General features: G+C 43.6%; 1 protein-coding gene across 1 annotated transcript in view; it reads right to left on the minus strand.

Moving 5' to 3' along the window:
- Positions 1-3,390: 3,390 nt before the first annotated feature.
- The window catches only part of LOC126424560 (cytochrome P450 4C1-like), a 258,546-nt gene continuing 240,211 nt past the window's right edge, over positions 3,391-21,725 (minus strand). Inside the window, exons 3-5 of the mRNA XM_050087306.1 lie at positions 12,087-12,288; positions 8,953-9,180; positions 3,391-3,444 (exon numbers count right to left, since the gene is read on the minus strand). Coding sequence (XP_049943263.1) covers positions 3,391-3,444; positions 8,953-9,180; positions 12,087-12,288 — 484 coding nt within the window. The remainder of the gene's footprint in view (positions 3,445-8,952; positions 9,181-12,086; positions 12,289-21,725) is intronic.

Consider the following 21,725-nt stretch of genomic DNA (forward strand, 5'->3'; position numbering starts at 1 on the left):
CTACAGTACTCCGAGAAGATACGGTAGAGGGCCTTAGGTACCTGGATCTGACTCTCACAAACTATGCAGGCAACCAGTGATTATATAAGGCACCCGAAATGTCTATAGGAATAGCAGCTGCGTATTTGTTTTCTATGTTATGAACAGCGGTTAGTGCCTTGTTTGGTGCGTCATATATAGATTTTACCGCCTTGAAAGAGAATTCATGCGGCCTAAGGCCAAGCAGATCCTTGTGCTATTCCAAGCAAATTGTTCCTGGTCCTTGGCCAAGGTGTTAATTATGCTTATAGGTCTTTACGTTTTTTGGATCTGAGGCATTCTTGTTCTCTAATTTTTTAATTATTACGACATTTGCTGTTTTCCAGACCGCAGGTACAACCCACCCGTAGCGCTTTGTTGAGCAGATCCCTCAGGTATGGAATAGTCTGTGGAACGACAATTTTCAGTGTCTCTGAGTGGATACCATCTGGCACGGCGGCTTTTCTGTTCTGTGGTTTGGGAATTACAACCGCAATCTCCTCACATGCAAAGGGAATAATGACGATACCATTCTCATAGCAAGAAATCATTAACGTTCACTGTCCGGTATGAATCTGTTCATCTGACCGTTGCTCGTCATCGGAAAGGAGTTTGTTTAGCAGGAACTGATAGATAACTTCTTTATAGACCAAGATAAGTTTAACCAGATAAATGCTCAGCCTGTTGAGAATGGTCTTTCCGATCATGGTGCACAGCTAGTTACAATATATGACATAGCTCCATTCAGCAATACTAAACAGTCCTCCAAAGTAGTACGTTCAGTCAACAATTTAACAATTGCAAATTTCAGGGAAAGCCTACAGCAGTTAGACTGGGATGAGGTGTACCGTGAACCTGATGCCAATTTAAAATATAATTTATTTCATGACATTTTTGTAAATGCATTTGAAAACTGCTTCCCCAAGAAAATAGTTAAATATACTCGTAAGAAACCTTGTAACAAACCATGGCTTACTAAGGGTATAAAAATATCTTGTAACCGGAAAAGGGAAATGTATCTGACAGCAAGAAAGAGTAGTGACCCAGAAACTATCAAAAATTATAAAAACTACTGTGTTATATTAAGAAAAGTTATTAAAAAATCCAGGAATATGTGTATCATGTCTGAAATCAGCAACTCTGAGAATAAAATTAAAACAATTTGGAATATTATTAAAAGAGAAACAGGTCAACCAAGAGCAGAGGAAGACAGTATTACCATCAAATTGAATGAAAACTTTACGAACAAAAAGTCAGAAGTTGAAAATATTTTTAATAATCATTTTCTAAATGTTGTGGATATAGTAGGATCCAGGTGTTCATTAGAAGATGCTAGGCTGTTAAAGGAAGAGGCCATACCTATGCAATTTGATACAATTGAAATCTCACCCACTTCTCCCTCTGAAATTAGGAAAATAATAAACTTGCTTAAAAGCAAAAACTCACATGGAATTGATGGCATTTCCAGCAAAATACTAAAAGCTTGTTCTCAACAGATAAGTAAGATTCTCAGCCACCTGTGTAATAGCTCTCTGGAACAGGGCATTTTCCCTGATAGACTGAAATATGCTATTGTTATACCTTTGCATAAAAAGGGGGATAGATCTGATGTCAACAATTACCGTCCAATCTCCCTTCTAACAGCTTTATCCAAAATTTTTGAGAAAGTAATGTATTCAAGAGTAGCTTCACATATCTGTAAAAATGAAGTACTAACAAAATGTCAGTTTGGTTTCCAGAAAGGTTTTTCAACAGAAAATGCCATATATGCTTTCACCAGTCAAATTTTGAATGATCTGAATAACCGAACACCACCCATTGGGATTTTTTGTGATCTCTCAAAGGCTTTTGATTGTGTAAATCATGAAATTCTGCTAGACAAGCTCAAGTATTGTGGCATGAGTGGGACAGTGCACAAATGGTTTAATTCGTACCTAACTGGAAGAGTGCAGAAAGTTGAAATAAGTAGTTCTCATAACATGCAAAGATCAGCACATTCCTCAAACTGGGGGACTATCAAGAATGGGGTTCCACAAGGGTCAGTCTTGGGTCCTTTGTTGTTCTTATTATATATTAATGACTTCTATATTCATGAAGAGGCAAAGTTAGTTCTCTTCGCTGATGATACAAGTATAGTAATCACACCTGAGAAACAAGAATTAACTGATGAAATTGCCAATACTGTCTTTCAGAAAATTACTAAATGGTTCCTTGTAAACGGACTCTCTCTGAATTTTGATAAGACACAGTATATACAGTTCCGTACAGTGAATGTTATGACGCCATTAATAAATATAGACCTTAATCAGAAGCATATAGCTAAGGTAGAATATTCTAAATTTTTAGGTATGTCCATTGATGAGAGATTAAATTGGAAGAAACACATTGATGATCTGCTGAAACGTTTGAGTTCAGCTACTTATGCAATAAGGGTCATTGCAAATTTTGGTGCTAAACATCTTAGTAAATTAGCTTACTACGCCTATTTTCACTCATTGCTTTCATATGGCATAATATTTTGGGGTAATTCATCACTGAGGAATAAAGTATTTATTGCACAAAAGCGTGTAATCAGAATAATAGCTGGAGTCCACCCAAGATCTTCCTGCAGACATTTATTTAAGGATCTAGGGATATTCACAGTAGCTTCTCAGTATATATACTCTCTTATGAAATTTGTTATTAACAACCAAACCCAATTCAAAAGTAATAGCAGTGTGCATAACTACAATACTAGGAGAAAGGACGATCTTCACTATTCAAGATTAAATCTAACTTTGGCACAGAAAGGGGTGAATTATACTGGCACTAAAGTCTTTGGTCACTTACCAAATAGTATCAAAAGTCTGACAGATAACCAACAAGTATTTAAGAAGAAATTAAAAGAATTTCTGAATGACAACTCCTTCTACTCCATAGAGGAATTTTTAGATATAAATTAAGAAAAAAATATTAAAAAAATAAAAAAATAAAATAAAAAATAAAAATAAAAAATAAAGAAAAACAAAAAAACACAAAAAATAAAGTTGTTATATTAACTTAAGTATGTTGTTAAATTAACCTAATTATGTCATGCATTGGAAAATTCGACTCGTTCCACATCATTACGAAATATCGTATTCATGATCCATGGAACTAGTATTAATCTAATCTAATCTAATCTAATCTAATCTAGGGGGAAGACCTCAATCAACTGTCATAGTTCCACCCAGTCAGCCTCATGAAATATCAATCGCTGATGTCTGTCCTGTGTAGACGTGTGTATCTGTATGTCCATGTTCATGATGACAGCGCACCACTGTGGCCGCTGTGAGTAGTGTCATCCACGGCCTCCCTCCCCATTATAAGTGGCAGTACATTGCAATTATTGTGTCAATCCTGCTGCTGGTTCCCCATGGCGCGATGTAGGTGGTTGGCTAATTCGGACTGTTGACGATGTAAAGGTTGTGTTCATTTAGCACCTCATCGACTTGGTGCCCCTAGTCTTCCGTTGCGTCAGAGTGCATTTATGTCTGAAGCTATTAGCAATTTTCTGTTATTGGTATATTCGACAACGTCTTTGATGTAACTTAGATACGGTTCAATGTCGTGCGAGTACTACGCGTATAACGACGCAATAATACACTTCTTGACTTCGTGCACTATTTTCACTGTTGCGAGGTGTTGGTTACATAAATGAACTATCTGTGTAACTGTAAAGTTTCGATTTGTGACAACGATAGCAACGGATTGGATGTACCTGTTACGAAGGTCTGTTTGTGGTCAAAACCTACTAGTTTGCTATTCTTGGTGGAGGGTTCCTGCAAGCAGACCACGTCCTTGTGCGCTTCATCCACCGGTTTAAATGACTCCATACTAACTAGTGTCTGGCTGTTTGCATTCAAATGTAGGAGTTTCATCGATGTCGGGTATATCAAGACATTTAGATCTCTCTTCACTGAGACGTGGGACTTAGGGAAAGCAGGAAAGGTGTGGACAGGGCCTAATCAGTCGCCGTTGGCTGCACAGAAAAAACATACTCTTCATTAAAAAAAAACCTCTCAACAATCATTTTTAAAATAATTTATTACACTGGTGACTGAAAGCCCTATTAGAAGATCTGCAAGTTATTGTCGGCATAAGGCCACAAGCAATGTTACACACAATCAACGGCTGGGGCTGATTAAGAAGGATGAAAGTTATTCGTCGGCTGAAGGCCAGAAGCAATTTCAAAAATACACAACTGCTGAAGGAATGAATTACCAATAACGTGGACAATTACACGTTAAAAATACCCCAAACCCTTTTAACCATCTTGATAACTGCAACAAGTTATAATGATGGCTGAAAGCCTTATCAAGGCAGAACTGGAACTATTTGTCGGCTGAAAGCCACAAGCAATGTTACAAACAATTAACAGCTGAAGGCCAACAGCAATTTCAGAATACACAACAGCTGAAGACCTCAATTACAAGTGAGGAAGGCAGTTACACATTAACAAGTATCAAGAATTTTCTTCTTAACAATCAAAATGGTAACAATCTATAGTAACGGTTGAAGGCAAATTCTTTATCGGCTGAAGGCCACAAACAATGTTACACACAGCCAACAGCTGAAGGCTTGATTAAGGATGTTGAAAATTATTCGTGGGCTGAAGGCCAGAAGCAATTTCAGAATACACAAGGGCTGATGGCCTGAATTAGCAATAAGGTGGGCAATTACACTTCAAAAATTTAAAACCCTTTCTAATAATCTTAAAAACTTGTAACAAGCTATAGTGACGGCTGAAGGCCTCACTAAAACACAATTGAAAATTATTTGTCGGCTGAAGGCCACAAGCAATGTTACAAACAATTATCGGCTGAGGGCCTGATTAAGATTGGGGTCTGAAGGCCACAAGCAATGTTAGAAACAATTAATGACTGAAGGCTGGAATTACAAGAGGAGAAGGTAATAACATGTTAAAACATAAGAGTAAATTTTAAACAATTATGACCACTTGTCCAAATAAGACAGATTGATCCACAGACAGTGCTCCTTGGATCGACCTAAGGAGGGTGACTACAGCTGTGTAAGCGGTGAGACACGCAGCCAAGAGTAGTACTCACGTAACAGGATGGCTACTCACATGAGGGGTAGCGTAAACGCTGACCGACCCACTAACCAATCCGCCTAACGTCTGATCACCAGTACAGCGATGGAGTATTTTTAGGCAAGGGCGAAGAGATGGACTGCACCACGTCTTCAGAAACACACCCAAGGCCGAAGGAAACGTTAGAACGAACGTATACCTCCGAAAACATATCCACAGTACAACTCAAGACGCTGTCGAACTACACGCCATGTCGGACAGCATCAACACGCCGAGGAAAAGTACACTGCCGGGAAAGTACGCTAACCTCCAGATCAGGTAACTGGAACGTTAGCGGCCACAAGGCAGAAAATACCGCTGGTTGCACTTCAATAATTAGAACAAAACTGAATCCAAACTAACATCAACGAGTAGAAGGCAGCTAATAGCTTCCGCCAACCAAACAGACACCACTCGTTTCGGTTGGTCTGGGAGCAGCAACACACAAACAACAGTGAGATCTCGAACAGTGGAGGTTTCAATACTGGACGTGATTCACTCAACTTCAAACGCCCTGGGTTCTGTCGCCGGCTACAGCCCCTCGGCCCGACAGTGCCTGCACGCCGCGAGCAGTCCCAGCCCGCCCTCGCGCTGTGGACCTCCTCGCTGCTCTGTCCGAAGCCGAGCTGCCGGACACACACGACGACCTGGAATACTAGCTGTGGCGCCAAAGATAGTACCACAGGACTGGCTATCGATAACCACTGCTGCTGCCACTCGCGGACAAACAATACTAGCAACTCAGTGGCACCATTAACACAAGAAGGAATGAAGACACCACTATCGCTATTACATGACATCAAGTTATGAGCGGCAAGAACGCCAGCCGCACGTGGCTCATTCACTGTAATCGAATTCTACTCGTCCGTGGGCCCTCGTAAAGTCTTTGCATACATATTCTAGAGTGAACTTTTCACCCCTTCTGGTGCAGATTTTGTATAGTAACGCAGATAGTTCTGTAATGTCTGTCGGTATATTGTCTGATTTCAGCAAAATACTTTCAGCCTGCTCGGTCGTTGCATAGGTGATTGTGACGCCTTCTGAGTTGCCAATGCTAATCAAAAGTTGCAGTGCTGTTTGGAAGGCGTCTCTGTTTTCTATTCTCGAAAGACGTATATTTTCTTCCAACTTCAAAATTTCGTCTGTTCCCCAAGTTCCGTGTTTTTTTTCTGGGTCTGATCATTCTTTTGCAGTCTGCTAGGGCTGTGATTGTGTTATGGGTAGCTGTATTTCGTGTTTTGTGTTGCACTCTTGTTTACGTTCGAGCTTTGTAGCCGAAGTTGTGTTGGGTTGTCTATATGTGTTCCTCTGGAATCTTCGCTTCCAAGCAGTTTACGTGTTGTGATATTGTGTGCTGTGTTATTTGTGTTTGACAACCATCCTGAGATGAACGTCACTGGTTTGATGTGGTCTTGATATTTTTGCGTTGTATACCCTGTTGTGTTTCAGTGTGTCACGTTTGTGTTGTCTGACGGTGCTTGTTCAAATGTGTGTGTTTTGTGTGTATCGCTGAGGCTCTGCAAGTTTCGTGAGCTGTGTAGTTGTTGGTGTACATGTCGTCATTAATTTCGTATTGTTCTTGTTTGTCATATCTACGCTTTCCACTACCATTACAAACTAATTCTAGTTCCAGTTCTTCTGTTCTTAACAATAAGGATATCTGCGGGGTGGCTCATTGGTACATTCACGTTTTAGGTGCCTTGCTACCCCATAGTCCATGGCACCTCGCATTCACAGTAGGTCGATGTGTTCGTTGTCTGTCACGTCGCTGAACCGCGTCGTTGGCAACCAATGACGGTAGGATTTCATTATCATAGAACGTCTCCTGGAGGAAGCCCATTTGTTGCCGCCATGCCATTGCGCGCGCCCTAGTAGCTGGAGGGTTATGTTTCCGGCGGTGAATGTCTTCGTATGCGCTGTCAAGATACGTGGAATGAAGGTCCTCTTGGCATGATGTGGTCGTAGTAAGCACGGTTTTGATATTTCGTGGTCTGTGTTAGAGATCAGTCTTTCATGTAACTGTTTGTGTGTAGGGTTTCAGGATCGCCTGCTTTGTTGGAAGTGCGGTTTCTGTACATACATGGTACGCTATCAACCGCCTTATCAGTGCAGTCGGTATGAATGTGTCCAAGTTGGGAGCACTTGCAGTGGACTGCTTCGTCTAGCCCACGGCACTTAACTGGGTGCCCTGAGTCATAGCATGTGTAGTAGTTCTGGACCCATGTGTTTATTCTAATCGCCCACAAATCGGTGAATACCCGTTCTCTTTGCTTAACGAAGAAGTGGGCTGGAGCACCATCATGTAGTAGCCACACAACCCTTCGAACCATCAATAAAATGGTTCAAATGGCTCTGAGCACTATGCGACTTAACTTCTTAGGTCATCAGTCGCCTAGAACTTAGAACTAATTAAACCTAACGAACCTAAGGACGTCGCACACACCCATGCCCGAGGCAGGATTCGAACCTGCGACAGTAGCGGCCGCTCGGCTCCAGACTGTAGCGCCTAGAACCGCACGGCCACTCAGGCCGGCCGAACCATCAATAGCACTTCTTTCAGCAGGTGAGACAAAGTTACCCGCGGGAAACGCCGATAGTTGCGTCCTGTTAGGGGACGTGGAAAGAAGACTGGTCTCAAAATATGGTCGCCAGTTATCCCAGCCCACACATTCCAGCGGCACCGATGCTGATGATTCGCTGTCACCATACCGTGGAGGCGCTGCATACTATCCCACAGGTGAAAATTATAAATGTCGAACGTACCACTCCATGTAAAGCTGGCCTCGTCTGTGAATAGGATGGATGACAAAAGTTTTAGATTCGTGGTTGCCTGGTGAAGAAACCAGTGACAAAACTGCTCCAAATGTGGAAATCTGTCGCTAGTAAGCCCTGCACACGCTGTAAGAATCGAGGGTAGTAACATTTGTCGTGGAGACTGTGCCACAGTACCCTGTACAGGAGGACCCATTACCTGCCATTGACGCGGAAGTTGCCTCTCACAGTGATAAACACATTTCCCCCCCAAGTCTGGTGGCCGGACATTTCGGTTATTTCCTTCATGAATTCCTGTTTCCTGAAATGATGCTGTCTCAGACAAACGGCGAAACACTGTTCCAAGCATTGAATACCGTGACTGTTATCGGCGGGGGTAATTTTTCCGATACAACCTTGTTGCCCACCGCCCGTTACCATTTGCCTTTATGTAAATAAACACCGCGTCAAGCAAACTTTCGATTCGAATACTGAACCATGTGTACAACGCTTTATCACACCCTGTACAAGACGAGTCAGCAAGAGAAGTGAATCGGATACATCATAAGCCATTACTATGGAAGGAGAGGGCGCTACGGAATGATGTATGATGAACAATACTACCCTGTAAAACAGAACGATCCGTACTGTAACTGTGGCTGGATGGTCCCGCGCGAGGTAGATCACATTCTCTATAACAGTGTATGATTGAATAAAATGTCTCCAGCATGGAAATCATGCATTTCCGGATATAAGTTCATTAGATTCTATTTCTTCCGTACCCTCCCATCGATCTCTAGAATTTGTGCACTGTGGGAAAAATCGTTCTGTAGTATGAGTACATAAATTTCCGCTTTAAAGGTCGTTTTGTTTTGTATAGGGAAACAAAGCTTCGCTGGGGACCCCTGAAGATATCTGTATGTCCGATTAACACACTCCATGCGATACAATGTACTGTATTTCCTACGATACAAATCACAAGGTAGTTCAAGAGGTACATAAAGAGCTTCGACAACAGACAGATCGGTTCTTGGAATGCGAGTCGGTAAATTCACTATTTCAATCCATCTTACCTGCACAATGCCCACAGCAAAGTTCACTGAAGCAGAGAGCTCCTCCTCTGCCAAGCCGTCTGGTATGAAAAGGTCAGGGTTCATGCCGATGATCGTGCTGCTGAAGTTGCGGATGGCTGCCAGCAACACTGGAGGGTGAACCTCAGTAGCTGCACCTCTGGTCCTGGCGAGCCGCTCGCACACGAAGAGACCACCATCGTGGAAAGCCTCCAGAAATCCCTCCAGAATCTGTAACCCAGCAGTTTTCTATCCCATAACATGCACTGAAAACTGCAAGGAAATAGGAGTTGTGTACCACAGTGTTCTATCTTGCGTCCTTTATAGTTTCTAATATACACTTTCAGAAAAAATAGATTATTACAGTCTTTTAGAGGTTTCCAATTCACGCAAGGTTTATTGTTGCAACAGTGCATACGCAGCATACGAAAGGATTGCAATTAAAGATGAATAGAACAAGCAGTTATGAGGTACCACATATTGACCTATACTGAAACACCGAATGAGTATGTGGTGTAGCTGCCATGAGCCCCGATGAAAGCATCCAGCCGACAGGACAGATGGCCAGTTCCGTCCTGAGATACGTTACGCTTGCTCGGCCTGCTCACTTAGCTGTGAAACAGTTGTTAGCTGACCCATCACGCAAGTCACCTCTCTTCCCACCATATCCCACACATGCTTCATTCGAGAAAAGTCCAAGGATATTGCTCTCCAGAGAAGTTTCTGCACATTTTACAGAGCACATTGCAGTTCATGGGCAGTATGTGGGGAAGGACTATCCTGCTGGGACAACGCATCACCTTCGTATTTCAAAAATAGCATAAGACCATTAGTAACAATATTATGCACACACCGAGCGCTTGTTAGCATCCTATAGCGATTCACCATCAAAAGTGAACGAGGTTGTAGCTTATCACATCCCAGACCACAAGGCCGGCAGTGGGACCAGTGTGTCTTGGACGAATGCATTCTCACAGACAGCGCTCACCAGGTGTACATCTTGGCGCAAGCGACCATCATTTGCATGCAGACACAATCTGTTTTCATTGCTGAAGACCACGGCGCATCATTCCATCTCGAATGCGATTCTCTGACACCACCAGTCAAGCCGTGCACTTCCGTGCTATCGCGTGAGAGGAAGAGATGCTGGAGGTGTGTGTGCCTGTGGTCTCACTGCCAATAACCGATCTGACATGGTTCATATTACCATCGTTTAGCTCCCAAGCCCTCTTATCTGTGCTGTGGTAGCTGTACAATGTGTTACTACGGTTCTTACAGTACAATGATCATGGTGGACGTCTGTGCTACATGGATGTCAAGAACATCATCTGCAGTGCGATTATGATCACATGACAACTGACACCAACATCGCTGCACAACCTTAGAAGCACGTCGAACTTATGTGCCAATTCTATCAAAGGATCATCCCGAAACTCGAAAGACCACAATTATTCAAGCACGCTCAGTTGGCTGTGCAAACACGAGTGCATCTCTGTGGCATGGGTGCCTGCTTGTATCACACTTTTGCACCACAGATATGCATAACAGAGTCACCAACAATGTATTTTCCTATATTACTTACAAGAGCCTACAAACGTTGGGGGTAACTTTTCTATTCCGCGACTGTGGAAAGCACTTGGTTTTGAGGTGAAGAACATGTCAAGCCATGTTCGAAGCGCATTTTCATCCTGAAAAGTCCTTGAAGCATATTTGATAAAGAACGAAAAATCCCAGAGCGCAACATCAGGTGAATAGGATGAGTAAGGAGTGACTTCCCTGCCCAGCTCCTGCACAGTGTTTTTCTGTCTGTCTAGAAGGATGCGGGCAGACGTTGTTATGGAGTACCATCACTTCACACAGTCTTCTTGGTTGTCGTTCTTGGATTACGTCTGTAAGACGCCTCAGTTGTTGACAGTAAATGTCAGCAGTGATGGTTACACATCGCCAAAGCAATTCGTGGTACACCACACAGTTGCTGTTCCACCAGGTGCACAACAACATCTTTTTTTTTTTTTTTTTTTTTTTTTTTTTGTGGATGCATGCAGATTTTTGTATGGGGAGTTTCTACTTTGTTTGGGCTCAGCCATTCATGTCTTTTCTTTATTTTAGCATTATCCCCAGTACCAATAAATGACAGGAATGCTCACTGTTGTTCACAAGCCAATTGACGACAAGCAAGCAAAAATGCACAAATGGTCAATTGCTCATTTTTGTGATGCTGCCTAAGAGCAAGCAGTAATCATATACTCAGTTTCTGAACCTTCGCCATTGCATGCAAATATGGCACGATGGCGGACTGATCGAAGTTCATGACTTTTTCCACTTCTCGCATACACTGATGTGGATTATTGTGGATTAATGCGTTTAAACGAACTTTATAAAGCCCCAAAGATCTTCCTAAACGAGGAGAGTCACTAACGTCAAAACGATATTACTTAAAAAGAGAAAACCATTATCTTGTCGTCGTCTGTCCAATGGTATTTTTCCCCATACACCCTGAAAATGTTTCTGGGTTCCTCCCTAGCTGTCACCCCTCTACTGAAGTTAAACAAAAATAATAAGTCGGAAATGTTCCTAATCCTCTGTTCATCCACTCATTACCTCCAAACGACAAAATGATCACATGTAAACTCAAAAAGCGACAGTGAACTACAGATAAAAAATGACAATCGAAAAATAAGACCATAGCAATTGCAATACGAAAATTAAAAACAAAAACTCTTACGAACTTAAGCCCCAACCTAGTATTTTTCATCTCGACCAGAGTGACTATGTTTTTGTAGTAAGAAATGTAACTTGTGTATTTTGGATTCCTAGCTTACGTGTTATGCTTATGATATGATGAATGTGACAATAACAATATAGTTGAAGGGTATCAGTCCTCTGAAATATGATCTTGAGATTTTGATCTTAAACAATCTTCAATCTCTGTAGGGTGTGAATAAAAGTTTCTTCACGAGCTCCGATTGTTTTCATTTCTGTCTTGTGTATTTTGCCTATCCTTGCAAACCCTTACAAATAACGGAAGATGACTAGCTCCAACAACGCAAGTTAGACTGGTTCACCACCGAGCTGCCTGTGGGCTTCCTGTGAACCCATTAGGTCTTCCAGCTGCTTACCTAGGCTGGTTAACTTACCTCAGAGTGGAACGTCGGGTTTATGAGTTTTCGGTGCACCTTCCACCGGCTGGCATCGATGGTGACTAACCCGTCGCCGCCGAACATCCGCATGGCATTGGTGCAGATGGTGCCACGGTCTACCAGCTTTGACGTCAGCAGGATGTGCTGCACATCGTCTGGGTGCGCCACCAATACCATCAACATTGGGCCCACATAAAGCCTGCCACAGGACATCAAGCGCACTCACATGTTCATTTGTTGATATGGCAGACAAAATAGCTGTACATATATAACTACTACCACGAGTGTGACACAGCAGTTCAGGAACACGACAATACACCAGTGAGGAGATCTACAGGACTGTATAAGATGTGTACAATGCACTAAGAATTCATTATGATATAACTTCTTCAAATTCTGTACTAAAAGTTCCTAAACAACTTGACACCGAGTCAAGGACGGAATGCCTCTGTTCTTGGAGATCTCAATAAATAATTCATGTGTCATTGACCACAAACGTTCACGAGCAGCAACGGAGGTTGGGAATGAGCAGTGCTACCAAACAAGCTACATCTACATCTACATCTATATGGATATTGTCTGTTAGTGTGTAAGGGGCGAGCTTTGCTTTAAATTTCCGTTTCCTAAATCTTCACCATTCAAATTAAGTTCTTCTGAAGTCGCACACACAGGTACTTGATAGTGTTCTTACAAGAACTTCCTTACACTTTCCACGTTTTCATCGGTATGTGCTACACACGGGCGAACAGCTCTGAAATCGTCTTGTAGTGAATCTTTGCCTTCACTAAACCTTTTGTGCCACTCGAAATCATGACTTCTGGGACGTGCCTCGCGTGCATATGCTTGCTGAATCATTGTTCACGTTTCACTAGGGGTTTTCCAGAGCTTAAAGTATAACTTAATGTTCATTCTTTGCTCATAATCAGCATCCATTGTGTCACCGTAACTAGTACGTCAATAACGCAAACAGTGCATTGCTAATCACAGCCCTGTCAGTTCGTTAGTTTTCGGAGAAACATGGCCAAGGTCATCTCAAAGATGCACACATATCAGGAAATATAAAAACAACATTTCTTTCTTTCTAGTACTGCAAACGCACAAATAAAATATCTCTCCTGGAAATTTTCTGACAATGGAGCATGTGGCGTTACATATCCATGTGGATTATTTTGACAATAATGCAAGATATTGCCATTTGTTATTGGTCACGTAAGATTTTTGACACGCTATATGTAGATGCATAGGAATAGTTATGATTTGAGTCGCCATGCACCGTTGGCTGTAGTTGCGTGCGTGGATGTTAAATGAGACAGAGTTACATCAGCTGTCTTCTTCTCGCTGAGAAAACCAAAAGGTGACAGTCGCAGGCAGGATAGCGTAGTGTGTGGATGTAGCTGTGTCATGACGGCCGATGGTAATACTTTTTTAGTACTGAGTCTGTGCATATTCGAGTGAAAATTAGTTTGGCGGAGTTATATGTGTCATACAGTTATCTCCAGATATTGCGCGATTTGGAAAGCATGGTTATCCAACATTAGTGTATGACGGAATTTGCAGCCAACTTTGTAATAAGTTAATTCTATCTCAAAGGAGACGCAAAGACCTGGGCAATTATCGCTGTGCACTCTTCAACTACAGCACTGTTACATCTACAATAAAACACTCTATATATGCACTCAATGATGCAGCTACAGTTACAGTATATGTTGCAAATGGTTTCAATGTGCCTCAACGAATACATATAAGCACTGTATCATGTCCTGTTTCAAACAGTGACATTGGCCAGGTTGAAACCGAACAGTGTCAAAGTCAGCTTGAATACGCCATTCCACCATCTCCAAATCTGAATTGGGCTCTGCATATACGATACTTTTGAGATGGACCCATAACCAGACATAGCATGAATTGAGTCTAGTACCTTCCACCGCAGAAGTCGAACACACGCCAGAACAAATGGACGTGGTCAGCCCATAGAGGGCTCCGCCTCCGCGGCGGCTATTCCGTGCAGCGGCTCTCGCGCAGCGAGGGCGCCACCGCTAAGCCGCGTGCAGACAGCGGCCAATAGCCGCTCCCTCCGGTATCGTATATAGGGACCCGCTCTACCCTAGTCCGGATCCGCCCCATCCTTTGTTATACCAGCATCGCTTGGATTTCCACCCCTCCCCGGTTCTATAAAGCCCTACAAGTCCTCGAACGCCATGCACTCAGCCTCGCCTTCCGCATCCGCCTTCCGTCCCCCACGCGCATCCTCTATGACCTCATCCCCTTCCCCCACCGTCTCCTTTTCCTTGAATACATCCGCACACTATATATTGTCCGCCGCCTTGATCCCCCTCACCCCCTGGTGTCTCCCTTCCTCTCCACTCCCAACCAGTTGCCGCGCCTTTACCGTTGTGTCCCTCCATCTCCACACCCTCCATCTCCTTTCCCAACACAACTTCCACCGTCCACCCCTCCCAGATGATGAGCTTCGCCCTGACTTCTACCCTTCCTACCAACTCTAACCCCCTCTTCCTGCCTCCTCCTCAGGGCTTCCTCTCCTCCCCCTCCCTCCTTCTGAGCGGATTTCCCCTCCTACTCCCCCTCCATCTCCTGTGCCTTCTTTCAGTGTCTCTGCACTCCCTCCTGCCCTGTCTTCCCTTTTCCTCTCCCACCCTATGTGTCTCCTGCCTCTTCGTGAACCCACGGTTGCCCTTCCTCTCTTCATCCCGCCGCTTCCCCAGTTGCCCCATGCTTTCCCCTCCTTTTCCATCCTCTCTGACCTTTTCCTCGGCAGGTCCCACCTGGTAGTTTTATTCTTCGCCGTGTGTGCTCCAAGTTTTAAGTGTGTTGTTTCGGAGTGTTTTTAATACTGTGGCCAACTTTTAACCTGTGCATGAATGACACCACTTCCAGCAGAGAATGCAAAGTCACCTGCAAGAAACGCCGATAGTTCCGGCCTGTTAGCTGAAGTGGTAGGAAGACTGGTCCCAAAATATTGTCGCCAATTATTCCAGCCCACATATTCCAGCTGCACCGATGCTGATGATTCACAGTCACCATATCATTGGGTTCTGCATACTACTCCAAAGATGACTGTTAATAAAGCTGTAGATGCGATTCCATGTAAAGATTGCCTCATCTGTGAATGGGATGGATGACACAAATCTCAAAATCGTGGTTGCGTGGTGAAGTGACAAAATTGCTTTTGATGTAGAAAGTTTGTCGCTTGTAAGACCTGCACACGCTATAAGTGACAAGGCTAGTAAGATTTGTCATGGACGATGTTCCAGACGATCGTGTGGCTTTCCCTGTACTGACAGGCCTACTTCCTGGTACTTATCCGACAGTCGCCTTCCACAATGTTAATCACATTTTCCTCCAGGTCCGGTGTCTGAATATTTTGGTTACGTCCTTCATGATTTCCTGCTTCCTGAAACGTTCCTGTCTCAGAAAAACGGTGAAACACTGTTGCAAACATTGAATGCTGTGGTTGTTGTCGGCGGGGATAGGTCTACTGATACAAGATTGCTGCCTGCGGCACATTGCCATTTGCCTTTCCGTAAGTAAACACCATGTAGGCACGCTCTCGAGTCGAATAATTAGCAATTGTGAGCAACGCTGTATTGCATCCACTACAAGGTCAGTCAGCAAGAGAAGCGAATCGGATACAGCATTACCAATTACTACGGCAAGAGTGGCCGCTAGGGCATGGCGTATCAGGAACAGTACCACCCTATAAGAGGAACCCATGCATACTGTAACTGTGGCTGCATGGTACACCGGTATTAGATCGCAGTCTCTGTAACAAAGTATGACTGAATGAGTGGCCTCTCGCATAGAAACCATCTATTATACTAAAATGTAGACTTTCACGGCCGGAAATATCTTGTCCATTATAATTATCCGGGCTGTTATGCCGTGGTCGGTTGATGAATTTTGTCTCAATTCCCAACGTTTCGTCTCCGACTGCGGGAGACATCATCAAGGGGGTCCGTAGGTCAATGGAAGGTCCAACACACCCACTAGCTCGCTACTGACTGCCGCTAAATTCCGTGTTCGCGCGCTCCCGCGCCGCGGTGTGACGTCACGTGTTTTGAAAACGTCAGTGCAATTGGCCGCTGTCCGTCGCCGTCGATCGCCGTTGCCATCACCCAGTAGTGGACGGGTGGTACACATCTACTTTAACACCGGCATCCATATACCGTTTAATTTCACGCCCTTCTTCTTTCGGTTGAAATTATTTGGGTGTTTAGCGATTTCGATTGCCTCCCTGTAGAGCCTTTCGTAGTATCCGCTTGTGGCCGCTAGTACTTGCGTCTCCTCGAAACGAATATTGTGGTTCCCTGGCTGAAAAGCATGCTCCGCAACAGCTGATCCTTCCGTTTCTGCTCTTCTAGAATTTCCCTTGTGCTCTTCCAAACGTTTAGAAACAGTTCATTTAGTTGTACCCACATAAACATCACCACAGTCCGTTTGAAAATGCGTTGTGCCTTTCCCGAATAGAACAGTCGCTTTATCTTCAGAAACTTCGGTATAACGCCCGCAGTCGGAGACGAAACGTTGGGAATTGAGACAAAATTCATCAACCGACCACGGCATAACAGCCCGGATAATTATAATGGACATGATATTTCCGGCCGTGAAAGTCTACATTTTAGTAGCAGACGCCTCTACGGGGAGGAGATATCAAGAGAAGTGCGACGCCTGGAAGGACTCCAGAAGAAGAGAGTGCAGCTTTTGTGTTCCCTCACATTCCTGTCTCGTTGCAGAGCCGTCGGCGTTATACCGAAGTTTCTGAAGATAAAGCGACTGTTCTATTCGGGAAAGGCACAACGCATTTTCAAACGGATTGGATCCGCAAGCATATAGGAAGCTGAATAAGGACCCCACTAACAACGTTCTGAGAACTGTGTCGCGGTTAATAAAAATGTCCTCCATTGAAGAGAGTGTACAGAAAGGTCTCTGCAATTCGGTTGCGCTACCACCGAGGCTTTATGAATTGCCCAAAATTCATAAAGAAAATGCGGCGTTAAGACCGATACTAAGTGCCATTGGTTCGCCCACCTACTCGTTAGCCAAGTTTTTGACTACGCTGTTGAAACCACATGTGGGCCGTTCGGACTCTTATATAAAGAACTCGACACATTTCATCGCCAGATTGAATGGCATAGTGGTCCAGCCTGAGGACATATTGGTCAGCTTCGATGTGGTACCGCTGTTTACCATTGTTCCACTTAATGATGTATTGGAACAGCTGCATCGAATTTTTCCTGCCGATATTTTAGAACTGTTTAAGTGTTGTTTGACGGCCACATACTTCAAGTGGAATGAACAGTTTTATGAGCAAACGGATGGCGTGGCTATGGGAAGCCCCGTAAGTCTCGTAATTGCAAACTTCTTTATGGAGAAATTCGAAGAACAGGCCTTACGTACTGCCAGCAAAAAACCAAATGTATGGTTCCGATACGTGGATGACACGTTTGTGCTGTGGATACATGGTAGGGAGGAACTAAGCCGGTTCCACGAACATCTAAACAGCATAAACTCGAGAATTCAGTTTACAATGGAGGAGGAGGTTGACGGCAAATTACATTTCCTCCATGTGCTTGTTTTTAGAAACGAAAATGGTAGCTTGGGCCACTAAGTATACCGCAGACCCACGCACACGGACCGTTATTTGCACTGGGATTCGAACCACCACCCACAACAGGAGCGGGGTGTTATCAAGACGTTAGCGGACAGAGCTAGAAATATTTGTGAACCTGAGTTGCTCGACGCTGGGATGGAACATCTCCACACTGCACTAATGAAGAACGGATATTCGTCCGCCGAAATAAAACGTGCGTTGAGGCAGCCACGCAGAAATCATACTGACGTACAGGCTACTGCAAAATCTAAGGTTTTCCTGCCGTTTGTTAAAAATGTAACGGAAAGAATAGGGAGAATCTTGACGAAGTGGAATATTACCGTAATTTACAAGCCCACCAGGAAGATACAGGAATACCTTAAACCTGCCAAGGACGCTCGCAAACCTTTGGAAAAGGCTGGAGTGTATAGGATCCCGTGCAGCTGTGGTGATGTTTATGTGGGTACAACTAAAAGAACTGTTTCTAAACGTTTGGAAGAGCACAAGGGAAATTGTAGAAGAGGAGAAACGGAACGATCAGCTGTTGCGGAGCATGCTTTCCAGCCAGGGAACCACAATATTCGTTTCGAGGGGACGCAAGTACTAGCGGCCACAAGCGGATACTACGAAAGGCTCTACAGGGAGGCAATCTAAATCGCTAAACACCCAAATAATTTCAACCGAAAGGAGAAGGGTGTGAAATTAAACGGTATATGGATGCCGGTGTTAAAGAAGATGTGTACCACCCGTCCACTACTGGGTGATGGCAACGGCGATCGACTGCGACGGACAGCGGCTAATTGCACTGACGTTTTCAAAACACGTGACGTCACACCGCGGCGCGGGAGCGCGCGGACACGGAATTTAGCGGCAGTCAGTAGCGAGCCAGTGGGTGTGTTGGACCTTCCATTGACCTACGGACCCCCTTGATGATGTCTCCCGCAATCGGAGACGAAACGTTGGGAATTGAGACAAAATTCATCAACCGACCACGGCATAACAGCCCGGATAATTATAATGGATATGAAACCATGTATTGCCGAATATAAGTTCATGAGACCTTTTTTGTTCCGCAGCCAGTCAGTAGTCAATTCCTGGAATTTGTATACGGTAAACAGATTATCCTGTACGCATTTGTATGTTATTTCAGAACCATCGATATATTTGGAGTGAACATGATATAAGAACTTTCTCAAATGTTATAGATGCATGCGATAGATATTTTATCTTGAAAATATACGGCTCTCGAGGTAAAAAAATAAAATACCGTAGGAGATGTGAAGCTGTTCCGCCTCTGTAACGAAAAAGTCGTCGCTGATGAATTTGCGTTGTGTTGGATCGTGTGCAAAATTCCAGAGGCAAAGTTGTTAATAAAACTATGCAATTAGTTTTGCTAACATCTGAGACATCAGTATTGTATCGTGTCCGGTAAGAACGCATTTTATTTACGACATACTCCAAGCGCGACAGTGCTGATTTGGTGGCGCCAGTATTTCAGTTACGACGGCTCGCCTCAATAAGATCGAGAACATTCCCCACACTACACAAAAGTAAACGTAGGTACAGCCATTTCTTGCGCTGAAGTCTAGTAAAATACGTTTTTGATTTTGTGAAAGCCATACTTTATCGACGTATAGGCCTACTACAAGATAACTGTCCTCTGCATGGAGTAAATGATTTTTACACAAATCTTTGTTCTTGCTGCTGCAATCACTCTTCATTCCATTAAAATTTTTATTCTGGTTCAGGAAGCTGTGCAACGTGTGAATGGAGGATATTGCCAAACCGTCGATACTCTGACAGTACGTCAATGCCAACAATCAGACTGTCAATATATGGACAGTTTGACAATATTATTACTACTGAACGTGTGAGGACCCATTGAGTGCAGATGGAAAAGAGAGCTTCAGATCTATGCGCATTTATCTGAAATTTAGTAGCTTCATCGCTAACTTAACTTTTACTGATCGCATTGCTAACTTATTTGCTGATATTGATCATAAGAGTAATTTCACGTATTCTCCACTAATTTAATTTTCATTAATTCGCAACTGTAACTTAATGATGGTAGCCATTGGGTTACATGGTAAATATTGTTGTGTCGGTAGCTGGGCCGACACCGTGAAGTTGAGATGGCTGAAAAGGCAAGCTAGACTAACGCAGACGGGCGTGAAGTACTGGAACAGGATACGTAATTAATGTTAGGAAGAAAAGTACGGAGCAGGTTTAATACTTAACTTTACTCAATCATTGTGGTACATCGATCTTGACGATACACAGGAGACTTTTAAGTACAATCACTGTATGGCTAATGTCGCCTTGCTAGTTCGTAGCCATTAACTTAGCTGATGGCTATTCTGTCTCTCGGCTAATGAGAGAGAAAGGCTTCGTACATCTGGTCGGTAGCTAGGTTCTCGTACAACTGGGGCGAGGGCTCTCTCGTATCACGAGACCTGCCTTGGTGGTGGCGCTAGGTCTGCGATTACACAGTGGCGACACGCGGGTCCGACATGTACTAAATGGACCGCGGCCGATTTAAGCTACCACCTAGCAAGTGTGGTGTCTGGCGGTGACACCACAAATATCACAGCATAAATCCTTCTGGTGTCCAAGCTGCACACTGTAATTTACTGTGATAAACAAAACTCGTTTCAATAAAAGTTAAATGGGTTCTGAAACGCTACAATTAAATAGGTTTTTCTGAGTTAGCGAACGTGAAACTTCGTAGGATTAGTATTTTTTACAAAAGGACTGTAGTGCGGTAAGATTATAGCCGCCTACAGCAGATTCGCAAGTAAGATGAGTATAAAACTACAAGATACACAGTGAAGTGATTATCATTTTGTTGTGCGCCGAAGTTATTGAATATAAAGCCCTGTTATCTTCACCGAGATTTGGAGAGACGTCCAAAATTAGACTGCGGAAATCAATGTGGAACGTACGACTATCGTATGAGTTGGGACAGTGTGCCTAAATGTGGTGTTATTGGGCAATGGTAGCAGACGACGGGCACGAATTCCTTTGGTAACAGCACTGCATGGCCTTGTGATCACATCGCCTGGACCCTAGATGCCTGGGAAACCGTTGCTTGGTATTATGAGTCCCGATCTCCGTTGGTCGCACGGTTCAAGTGCGGTGCAGACTCCTCGACGCCGTGGACCCAAGTTCTCAACAAAGCACTCTGCAGGCCGGTGGTGGCTCCATAATGATATGAGCTGGGTTTACGTGGAATGGACTGCGTCCTCTGATTCGGCTACTTGGAGACAATTTGTAGACATTCATGGACTTCATGTACCCAAACACGATGAACCTCTTATGGAAATAGTGGATCATGTCACTGGGCCACAATCGTCCGTGATTCGAAGATCATTCTGGACAGTTCGAGTAAGTGACATTATTCCCATCGAACAATCATGGGACATAGTCGAGAGGGCAGTTCGTGCACAAAATCCTGCATCCGCAAAACACTTTTAATTATTGACCGCCGTACAGGCAGCGTGGCTCAATATTTCTTCCAACGACTTCTAGAGTCCATGCCATGTCGAGTAGGTGCACTACGTCAAGCAAAAGGAGACTACACGTTATTAGGAGATAGTCCATGACATTTTTCACCTCATTGTATATCGTTATGCTGAGTATGCTGGAGAGACTGCCATTTTCCAAGACGGCAACAGCCAAGGGATGGTGACTTCCACTGTCACAACTGGTTTCTGGGCCTATCGGTTTTCCTTCACGCCAGATTCATGTGATGTTAAAACCGTTCAACATAATCGATTTCTGAAAAATCTCTTTTTAGTTTTGATTCTTATTATTTTCTGTAACAAACGTAGAAATAAAAAAAAATTAAAAATGTTGACTTTCTCAGTTTCAAGATGCACGCAATCACGTATTTAATTAAATACGGAAGTGAAAGAAATCTCAGTTCGTTTACCTTTCGATGCTTTTCTCGAAAAGTGGTTAAATACGATAAAAAATTCACCAGCATTCCCCTACTGATTCTAATTTTTGAAACTGTTCAAAAATAATGT

The sequence above is a fragment of the Schistocerca serialis genome, chromosome 10 (genome assembly GCF_023864345.2).
Source record: "Schistocerca serialis cubense isolate TAMUIC-IGC-003099 chromosome 10, iqSchSeri2.2, whole genome shotgun sequence".
NCBI lineage: Eukaryota > Metazoa > Arthropoda > Insecta > Orthoptera > Acrididae > Schistocerca > Schistocerca serialis.